The sequence below is a fragment of the Fukomys damarensis genome, unplaced genomic scaffold (assembly GCF_012274545.1).
Source record: "Fukomys damarensis isolate Sample0158 unplaced genomic scaffold, DMR_v1.0_HiC HiC_scaffold_13, whole genome shotgun sequence".
Taxonomy (NCBI): Eukaryota; Metazoa; Chordata; class Mammalia; order Rodentia; family Bathyergidae; genus Fukomys; species Fukomys damarensis.
The window spans coordinates 34,200,497-34,211,386 of NW_022900925.1; the positions used below are offsets into that span (position 1 = coordinate 34,200,497).

The 10,890-nt window shown below is 58.6% G+C and overlaps 1 protein-coding gene across 1 annotated transcript in view; it reads right to left on the bottom strand.

Annotated features, from left to right (window-relative positions):
• Ngfr (nerve growth factor receptor) overlaps positions 1-9,913 on the bottom strand; it is a 32,585-nt gene extending 22,672 nt beyond the window's left edge. Inside the window, exons 1-7 of the mRNA XM_033763109.1 lie at positions 9,908-9,913; positions 8,223-8,315; positions 8,007-8,148; positions 5,077-5,436; positions 1,952-2,204; positions 761-921; positions 5-142 (exon numbers count right to left, since the gene is read on the bottom strand). Of these exons, the coding sequence (XP_033619000.1) occupies positions 5-142; positions 761-921; positions 1,952-2,204; positions 5,077-5,436; positions 8,007-8,148; positions 8,223-8,315; positions 9,908-9,913 (1,153 nt within the window). The remainder of the gene's footprint in view (positions 1-4; positions 143-760; positions 922-1,951; positions 2,205-5,076; positions 5,437-8,006; positions 8,149-8,222; positions 8,316-9,907) is intronic.
• Between the last annotated feature and the right edge of the window lie 977 nt (positions 9,914-10,890).

Genomic DNA, 10,890 nt, shown 5'->3' on the forward strand with positions numbered 1-10,890 from the left:
GAGTCTATGTGCTCCGGCGGGTAGCCCAGCTCACCTGCCAGGTGCCGCCAGGTGTCCCCAGCCGAGCCGTTCAGCAGCTTCTCCACCTCCTCCCGCTTCGCCGGGGACAAGCTGCTGTAGAGGCCGCCGTCACCCTTGAGGCCTGTGGGAACCCGGAGGGGGTCAGTCTCAGCCCTGCACCCCTTTCCGCCCCCGCGACAGCAGGCTGGGGGCTTGGCCTGAGCCCCAAGGCCCGAGCCGCGCTCTTCCCACTGCAGAGGCGCAAGAAAGCAAAGAGGCGTCCTGGACGGGGGCAGGGCTAGGAGGGGCACGGCTCGGCACGCTGGGTTGCTGTCCCCTTTACCACTGCTCCGGCACCATCCCGGCCACCTAACCCCTCCCACTCCTCCACAATTAATCACGGCGGAGGCGGAGACAGGACTCCGAGCTCCAGACAACTACAGGACTGAGCCCATCCCGGAGCCGGGCTGTGGGCCACTAATTAGGGTCCATACTTGGCCACTTGTTCCCCAGAAGTCCAGGGCAGGAGGCTAATTGCAGTTGCTTTGGGCAGTAATTAGCCCCCAGGAGGGGGGACAATTAGCTTGATGAGTCTGGAGGCTCTGACTTGTAAAAGCTTCCATTTCCCAGGTCACCGCTGGAAAGACCCCCTCCCCCTCCTCTCCCCCACCCCTTCCCCGCCCCTCCCAGTCCTGCTAAAAACTCAGTCCCTGGCTGTGGCTCCTGTAGGCTGATCTGAATCAGGGTGCCAGCCACTCACCCTGGCCTGAGGCCGTCTGTGTGTGGGGCTGCTGGTCATGCAGGCTCTGGCTGTCCACAGAGATCCCACTGTCGCTGTGCAGCTTTTCACCCTCGGGTGGGGGTGTCTGGTTCGCTGGTCTACTGTTGGCTCCTTGCTTGTTCTGCTTGCAGCTGTTCCACCTGAGGTGGAGGACAGGCCAGGCCTCGGTCAGGGGTCTGCTCTGATGTGTGGGGCTCCGGGATCTCAGGCCCGTGACAGCCTGAGGACACTCCGAGAGCTTCAGTGAACGTTCACCCAACGGGAGGCACATAAATAAATAACCTCTCAGGAATTCTACTTCTCCCAATCGCCCTTTGCAAAACACTCCCACATGTGGACAGCTATGCACACAAGGATTTCCTCCGCAATTATAAGCAGTAACAAAAAACTGAAAACAAACCAAACGCTCATCACGAGGGGACTATGGACACCAGCGATTTTGCCTCTCCACCTTATGGGACGAATGGCTGCAAACAAACAGTGAGAAAATCTGTGTCCCCAGGAAAGCTCTCTGAACTGGAGAAAGCAAACACACGTAGGAGAGTAGGTACAGTGCGTCCTCCTCGAGGGTTTAAGAAAAACCCGCATGTCTATATACGATCATAAAAAGCCTTATATACATGCAGTTATATAAAAAATGCATAGAAAACAAAAGGGAGGGATCCTCTCCAAACAGATTGCAGTGAGGAATTTTCCTAAACAATCATATATCACTTTGATGACTTCAAATAAGTACGAATGGGAAATGCATTCACAACTTTAAAATGCTTTCCTGTAGTTCTTGTACACTGCGGTCCCTGGATGTGGTGGTCAGGAGCCAGTGGTGAGGGGCCGGGAAGAGAGAGACAAACCCTGTGACTGTGGGGGGACTAGGGCTGAGGGGGGTAGTCAGAGAGGAGCCTGACATAGGGCTGAGTTAAAGGAGTGTGTGCAGCTGGGCAAGATGGTACACGCCTGTAAGCCCAGCACTCTCAGAAGCTGAGGCAGGAGGATCGCAAGTTTGAGCCCAGCCCGGGCAATTTAGCAAGACCCTGCCCCAAAATAAGAAAGTAAGAGAAAGGCTGGGGATGTAGCTCAGTGGGAAGGCCCTGGGTTTAATCCCCAGTGCCACCAAAAAAAAAAGACACAAAGCCCTCGTTGAGGGCTCACGACCCCTCTCCCGGCTCTTACCTCTTGAACACAATGTAGGCCACGAGGCCCATGACCACGGCAGCCAGGATGGAACAGTAGACGGGAATGAGGTTGTCGGCAGTGCCTCGGGTCACTACAGGCTGGGAGCTGCCCATCACGGTGGTCACCACATCTGCCACCGTGCTGGCCACTAGGTCTTGGTCGGGAGGTGCCTCGGGCTCCTGGGTGCTGGGTGCGGTGCTGTCTGAGCCCTCTGAGGGTGTGGACCGTGTGATCCAGCGCCCAGGGATCTCTGGGGGAGAAAGGCCCAGGGAGTGAGGGTTGGCCCACTGCTGTGCTTTTTTTTTTTTTTTTTTGGCAGAACCTGGAGATCGAACTCAGGACCTTGCACTTTCCAGGCAGACACTGGCACCACTGAGCTAAACCTCCAGCCCATGCTGTTCTTCTTTCTGTTCCCCCGGCCCTGCCTGGGTGCCAGTGTGTGTGTGTGTGTGTGTGTGCGTGTGTGTGTGTGTGTTTTGGTAGAAAAAAACAGGGGCTGCTGCAAAACAGAAGGGCATTGGTTCCTTCTTGTCTCTGAGGCCCAGGCTCTAGGCAGGGGCTCTGGGTACAGGGCACAGCTGGCATATGTCCCAACTGCCAGTCCTTGGGCAGTGGCCAGCCTCCGTTTCCCTACATTGCCTGGTGCAGCCACTGACAGAAGACTGTGCCAGGTGGCCCGAGGCCTCCCTGGCAGGAATCAGGCTGCCAAAGGAGACAGCCTACAAGGCAGGTAATGCCCACTGCTTCGGGGGAGGGAGATAATACCTGGCCACCTACCTGAGCCTTCTCATGCCAGCTGGGTATCACCAGCCTCTCTGGCAGGAGCTGGGCACTTTCCGGCAGCAGTGGATGGGATTTTCCATTCTACCACCCAGCCAGAAGCCGTGCTAGGGGTTGTGGGCTCTGGATGTCCTAGGGATACTTGCCCGGGCAGAGCTGCCTACCAAATCTGTCCTTGCTTCCCACGCCAATGGGGTGAAGGGGAGGGCACCCTGCTCTCCAGCGTGCCCACCCAAATTGGAGTTGAAGCTGCCCACCAGCCTTCTGGGCCTCCAGGACTCAGGACAGAGATGGCCAGAGGTGACCTTTGTCAGCACCTTCTGAGAGGTGAGGCCACCAGATGTGGGCATGGAACCCACCTGGCTGGCAGTGGGAGAGGCTGCCATCTACCACCCTGTCCTACCTCCCCATCTCAGCCCTGGGGGGGGTGCAACTGCAGATACAGTGCAGCGCAGACTGAACCCCGGCCCTCGCAGCGGAAGGGTGTGGGGTGGAAGTAAACTCAGACCATCACAGAAATGACAGAACACACCAGAGCCTGAGCCCGACCTCCAAGGCCCTGTCACCTCCCCAGTGGGGACAGGATGAGATCCAGATGTGACCGTGGCACTAGCATTCCAGCCTGCTCAGCCCTTGGCAGGCCCTGACAGCCACTTCCGGAATGGGAGCTACCCAACTTGGGGGTGGAGGGACGGACGGGATACCCTTCCTGAACTTCACTGCGTTCTGCCCCGGGGTGGCTGAGTCACCTCACTAACACCTGAAATGTATACCCCGGAGAGGAGGGGGCAATCGAACCAGAATCCAATTCCCCTTTCCTGCAACAGACCCTCGACGCTTAACCCTTAGAGGCCAGAGCTGAAAAGGGAACAGGACAGGGGTGGACACACCCCTCGGGTGCCATTCTCCTTAGAGGTTGCTGGGAAAGTGGACGCCCCTCCCCTGCCACCGACTTTCCGCCCAAGTGCCCCTCTGGCCGGCCCGGACTTGCCCACGGAATGCCGCTGCCCACCTGCCTGCTGTGTCTGCCTGCTGAGCTCCCTCCCGGCTCAGCCTGGTGCCTGATGCCACTTGCCCATCTCCTGGCTCAGGGCAATCTCCACAGAACCCCGCTGGGGTTAACGCCCCATTTCTCCCCGACCGTCTTCCCCAACAGGAAGCGTCAAATACGTGCCTGGCCTCTGCCCAGCACCAACGCACTCACAGGAATGGGGGACAGGCCTGGTGCAACGGAACCAGGGTCAGATGGGAGGCTCTCCAAGGTGCAGGGATCTACTTTCCCCCCGTCCCTAGAGACTGAGGGACGGCAGAGGCTGTGCTGCCTCCAAGGTGGGGACTGTCTTCTCCCCCAGGTGCTCCCTATCAGACTGAAGCCCAGCCTGTCTCTCCTACCTTACTGGGAGCTCCCTGAAGGAAGCGTTTGTGCCTGCTCAGCGTGAGGGGCAAGCCCAGATTGGCTCTCATCAAATAAAGGCATTGTCGACCTCTCCTGAGAGGACCTCAGCCACCTGAGAGCCAAATGGTCCTGCCCTGGGCTCCAGGTACTTCCTCCTCCCATCCCAGCATCATCCATTTCCTTGCAGGCTGTGTCTGGCCGAGGTGGGTGAACACCCAATTCCCATCCACCACCCCGTGTTGAAGGCCCCACCTTGCGCCCCCCACTTCTGGGCTCCAGGCCTGCCACCCCCTTCGTTCTCCCTCAGACCCCACCTCAGTCCCACGACCTCAGTGTTCTCTGCACCCAACTGCCCCAGGACTGCGGCCCTGTCCCCAGGCTCACAGGCAGAGTGGGGCACCCCATTCTGGTCTTTAACCCCAACAACCCCAAAACCAGATGGCCAGGCAGGAAACTGAGCCTCAGGGACAAGAGAGACATCACTCGGTGACAGGCAGGGAGAGTTCCATCCCAGGTCTTACAGCCAAAAGCTACCACAGACCAGGGCTCGGAGTGAAAGGGCCCCTTGCTCCTGCTGGCCTCTGCCCCTTCCCAGGGCAGGGAGCCTCCCTCGAGCAGAAGATGCCCCGCTCCAATCTCTGATGGCCACGGCCCCCTTCAGTGGCTGTGTGCTGCCCTTCAAGCATGAGCTGGTGGGCACAGAGGAACGCGGTCCTCCGTGTGGGTTAAGTGGAGCAACTGTGCCCTGGAACAGGATTAGGCCAGCTCGGCACCCTGAGCCTGAAGGAGGAAAGGACGCTTTAGGACCCCTGCGGGAGACAGGATCAGGAACCCTCAGGAAGGCCCAGGAGGTCACAGAGCTGCCTGCAGGCCGGTGGACCCCTGGCGACCCCCAGAGGGCGCCCTCGCCCGACTCCAGCCCCGCGCGCCTGCGCCCCGCGCTCACCCTCGCACTCCGCGTCCGCCCAGCGCGTACACTCGCGCAGCTGGCGCTCCGTGTCCTCGCACACCGTGCAGGGCAGGCACGGGTCCAGGTGGTTGGCCTCGTCGGAGTAGGTGCCGTCGGGGCACTCCTCGCACACGGTGTTCTGCTTGTCCTGGCACGCGTACACGAGGCCCGAGCCCGCCTCGCACACGCTGCACGCCTCGCAGCGGCCCGTCGCCTCGTCCTGGTAGTAGCCGTAGGTGCAGTGGCACACGGCGTCGTCGGCCTCCAGGCACGGCGCCAACATGCTTTGCAGTCCCACGCACTGGGTGCACGGCTTGCACGGCTCCGTGGCGCTCACCACGTCGGAGAACGTCAAGCCTGCGGGCAGAGGGGCCGGCAGGGAAGGAGGAGACTTAGCCACCTGCTCCTTGGGCGCCGAGGGTGTGGAGGCTGGAGTCGCTCCCTCCGCCGCGGTCACCAAGGGGCTCCACTTCTCTTTCAGCCTCGCCCCCTCATCGAGTCTCACCCTCTTCCCCGAGTCCCTGATCCCAGCTGTGGAAGCTGGTAGCGGCCACCGGCCTGGGAAAGGGGCCAGGAACCCCATTCCCCCAGGCCCCAGAAGCGCCTGGCCTGATGCTTCCCGGGAACCCAGCTGGTGCTTGTGAATTCCTTGGCAGCTCTTCTCAGGGAGTTCCCAGCCACTCGCCCTGGCTTCCAGCACGATTAAGGAACAAGCTGGGCGTGGCTCCCCCAGAGCAGGGCAGTGAACCCAGCCCAGGCCCTCCTTAGGGAGCCTCCTGCCTCAGCCTTCCTAGTCCCTCTCTGTGGTTGGGGGCTCAGGCACCTCTGGAGTGGACCAGATTTGGCAGGATTTCCACCCGTGGCACTAGGGCTGGGCCCTGGAGGGTGGAGTGGCATCCCCAGAGTTAGAGCACAGCAGGAGGGATCCAAGCTAGAAAGCCAGGACTGGCAGGGATGGTCTTCCCGACACACATTTGACTCCTGCTTCCTTAGTGAATGTGAACTCTGAATCGGTGGGGGCAGGGTGCTCGGGGTCCTCTCCTGGTGCTGGGCGCCAGGAAGGGGCAGAGCCAGATCTTCCTGGTTCCTTCCAGCCCAGGCGGGACAATTCTGGGACACCTGGAATTCAGAAGGACCTACCCTTGCTAAAAGGGCAGGAAATGCATGGGTTCTGGCACCTGGGGGTTCTTAGGAGTGAGGCTGGGGGGCAGGCAAAGGAGGAAGGGCAAAGGGACTGAAATTAGGGCAGGGGAGGGAAGGGTCCATCGAGAGAGGAGAGCCTGGGTCCCTCGATTTCTGGCAGAGAAGTCCTACCCTGTGTCCCTTTTCCTAGGGAACAGGCAGACTCCAATCTGTTACAGTCAGTTGTTAGCTGTGTGGCTTTGAGGGTTTTACTTAACGTTTCTGAGCTTTTTTTTTTTTCTTTCCCTGTAAAATCCAGCATATTGTATCAACCCACAAGTTGTGGTGAGGAAATACATGAAGCTCAGCCCTAAAGCACTAAACACATAGCTGGGATCCTATAAAGGCTGGGTCCCTTGTGGGGAAGTGCTAAGTACAGTGAACTTGGGTGGTGGGGACACAGCAGAAAGGACTTCCAAACCCAGACAGCCATGGCAGGATGGCAGGATGCCCGATCTATACAAACAGGAGCGTCCTATCTGGCAGGCTTGTGGCAGGGGCTGGGGCTGGTCATTCTGGAGGGGAAGAGGAGAGGCCGCTCCTGGGAAATGGCAGAAATTAGCAGCAAACTCCTGGGAGTGGGTTTTAGGTGGTGTGAAAAATATGGGCTTTCTTGGCAGAGCATGAAGGCAGAAGCTTAATCGGTTTCCTTGTGGAAACGTTTTGAGGATAGAGGGAAAGTCCACTGGGGTCTCTAGCCCATAAAGTGGGCTTGTAAAGGCAGCCCATAAACACAGCTGGAGCCCTGGCGGAGGGCAGGGAGGGGCTTCTCCTCTCCTTCACAGACTCCCCTCTCCGGTGCCCCACAAGGTGCCCTGGCAGAAGGGAGTGGGTGCCAACCCTAGAGGGTTTAGGCTCGCGAGGAGCCCAAGCTGGAGGGTACCCGACGAGACAGGCAGACTTTGGCGGGTCCAGACCCGCCGTGCCCTGCGAAGCAGACCTGTTAGACCTGAGCTAGGGTGGTGCCCGAAGGTGGCAGAGCCTTCCGACCGGCGTAGATGTCCTGGTGCAGGGAAGGGGGCTTCCGGAACCACAGCCCCCAGACACAGGGAAACAGTGTGAGTTGGGAGTTGCCTAGAGGACAGCTAGACTGAGGGCAGAGACCGGGACACCGGGTTGGGGGGAAGATGAGGCCGGCAGATAGGTGGGCTCAGTTCCCAGCCCCTTCCATTTCTCCCAACAGTTAAAGAGTAAGCGGGGTATGGTTTCTTCGGGGCACCAGGTGGGCAGTGAATGCCAGGAAGAGGGCAGGCTCTGACTGATAGCAGTCAGGGTAGACTCCTAACTCCAGAAAGCATAGAACTCAGTCAAGACCGGAGCTGAGGGGCCCAGACCTCCGTCCCTCAGCCTCCCTCACCCTTGGACATCCTGGGGCCTGGGGGAGGGGCAGCCATGCCCTCCTAGGAACCCCCAAGGTCAGTCTCAGGACTTCGCCAACATGAGCCTCCTCCCCGCCCCCAAACACCGCGGGTTGGTTGCAGCCATTGATTTTACAGCGCGGGGTGGGGTGGTATTTTTAGCTGGTCTTAACATCAGCTTCTCGGCCACACTCTTCTGCCAGCCTCTCTGCTCGGGCTGGGAAGGGGCACCCCTGGGGGACCCCCCTGCTCCCTCAGACACTCAGCCTCTCGGCCTCCCGCGGTGGCACAGAGCCGCTGCTCTGGGTGACCCCTGGGCACGCTCCTCCCTGCTCTGCCCTCCCGCCTGCCCCTCTCCCCCGTCCCCGCTGGCCGTGCTGCACTCACTGTCCAGGCAGGGCTCACACACGGTCTGGTTGGCTCCGCAGGGCTGGGCCACACCCTCACCCAGGTTGCAGCTCTTGCAACACTCGCCTTCGTGGGTGTACAGGCCTGTGGGACATGCGTCCTTGGCACCTCCGAGGGACACCTAGGTCGGGGAGATCAGAGGGTCAGCTTGGGGAGAAAGGGGCCCCTCCTCCTAGTGCTTGGTATTGGAACCACCTGTGCTGGTACAGCCAAGCTGGCCTGGAGGAGCAGCCAGCGGGGGACGGCGGCCTTGACAGGCTGCCAGGGGTGAAGGCCGAGCCCCGGATGCTAACCTTCTGCAAAGTTCACCTTGGGGTTACGGCTGCTCCTGGGATCCTGAGGAGACACCAGATGGGGAAGGCGGCCTGAGACCCAGCAAGGGCCTTCCTTCCGGCGGGGTGTCGAGAATGGTTGGACAGGTTGCAGCCTGCACAGGGCCCCCAGCCAAGGGGGCGAGCAGAGCTGAAATCTAGTCCAAGCTCCGCTTGCTAAGCTCCACACCTGCAGGGCTGCCTTTCTCCGGGGGAGGGGCCTTTTCCTCACAAAGGCAAGCGGGATCCTTCTTCTCCTGTCCTTAATTCCACATCTTAAGTATCAAACGGGAGGTGTCTGTGCCCAAGAGCAGAGGGCTGGGGCTTGAGTTCAAATCCTGACTCTGCTTGCAGGCTCCGGCCTGCCCCGATTTCCCGCTCCGGGTCTTCATCTCTCCATAGAGATGGCGACAGATTGGGGCCCAGCAAATGACCAGTGGATGGGCAAGCGTCCGGCACTGAGACAGGGACAATGGGACGCCTGTTATCGACGAGACAGCAGTGCTCTCCCCACCAGGCAGCCCTGCCCCACCAAGGTTTGATTTCCTACACCGGCCCTCCCCTGGCTCTGTCCTCCCATGTGGCCACTGGGAACAGAGCAGGGATGGGGAAAGGGGAGTCGGGTTCCTGCCACTGAAGCGCTTTTGCTGGTGCGTGGAACGATTTAACACCAGACGCCCTAGCAGGAGAGGCTGCTGGAGGCTCGCTTTATATTTGTTCAAAAAAACCCTTAAACTTAATGTCTAATAAAACTCCAAAGCCTGCTTTGCTGGTTCCAGAGCCTGCAGCCTCCATCGGATGCTGAGAAGTCCAGGCTCTTGGATCGTGGGAGCAGAGGGGAGGTTTACAAGGTCGTCTGGGGCATTCCTCTATTGCCACACTGGCACGAGCGTGGCCGAGGCATTCCTTTCCCTCCAGACCTTCACTACATCCTGTGGTCTCACCACTGCTTGCCAGGGCTTGGTGCAGAAAAAAAAGAGTAGGCGGGGGACACACAGGCAATGACCTAGGATCTGTCGAGGTCCCTGAGCCTGATGGGAAGGTGCAGGCAGCACGGGAGGGGAACTGTGGGTGCCACCACCTTCCTTAAGTGCCAGCGGCATACAGTGCTGGGAACATCTGCAGGCCAGGAGCCTGGGGGTGGGAGGGGGCCAGATGCAAGCTTTCCCTTTGGAGCCAGATTCCAGAAGGGCGGGTTCTGGTTTCTTTGCATCGCCTAGGAGTCTGGTCCCTTGTCCCCACCTCCTCCCAGATGTGGGGGGGCTGCCTTGTACCCCATTGCTGCCTTGCCTGATACTTCACGGACTCTAGACCACCAGCTCCCTGAGTGCAGAGACTTGTGGCCTTGCTGGTCCTGACACAGCAGGTGGCACACAGTAGGGACCGGCGTATATACTTATGGGCTTTAAGAACATGAAATTCTATATGCACTAGAAGTCTCAGGGGAGAGCTCCGGCTGGCTGGGTCTCCCCAGGAACAAGGATATGTTGGACAATCACCCAGTGTTTCTCCTAATGTGTTTCCTACTGTTCACCATGGCGGCTGCACCATTCTGTCCCTGGAACATACCTTCATGGCTTCTCTAGGATTTGGACTATTTACACCAGCATTTTTTTTTTTTTAAATTCTGGTTCTGGTGATCAAACCCAGGGCCTCATACAAGCTAGAAAAACATTCTACCACTGAGCTACATCCCCATTATTAGCTACATTATTTTGAGTCAGGGTCTCACTAAATTGCCCAATCTGGCCTGAAACTTGCAATCCTCCTGCCTCAGCCTGCAGAGTAGCTGAGATTACAGATACACACCACTATGCCTGGCTTCCTGTCAGCTTCCATACGGTTTTTCTGTCCACCCTTCCTGTTAAGGTATCAACTATCACTTCTGGCTGCTAGCAGAGTGTGACCTAATTTATCAGGCCTGATTGATCATGTACAGTACTTAGGGACCCGTCTCTTTCTTTTTCCCGGTGTCTTTTTCTGCTGCCTTGATGTCCTTTGGCTGTGCTCCAGATAACCGAGATCAGTAGGGACCAGGGCTCTGGATAGCTGAGGGAGTCTGTTGGAGGTAGCTGTGGCTACTGTGGTAGTTGTGGGTGAACCCCTCTGCCAGAAAAGCCCTGCTCTTCCTGTCTTTGGTCCTCCCTCCACTCCAGACTTGCCTTTGGAATGGGGACCACGTCATTAGTAACCATGTGTTTCCTGTTTCATGTCCCTTCTGCCGTAAAATCCCAGACCTGCCACTTAACAGATTGTGACATGACCTGACCTTCCTAAACCTCAGTTTTCTCATCTAAAACACTGGGTGGGGAATGACTCCTGCGTACGGTTTCTGTGGAACTGAGTGAAAGTGAATGCAGCTCTAGCTGGTGTACAGAGGGGACTCAATCCATCCAAACAGCTAAGTCTTAGGGACTCTGAGCTGCGGACCCCAGACAGGTCCCACTGGAAGGGAAAAGCTCAGCCAGGAGGGGAGGGGCGACTACAGCCAGGCCAATGGCTCCAAAATCAGACCCTAAATGACCCATTTATTAAAATGGCAGACACATCTG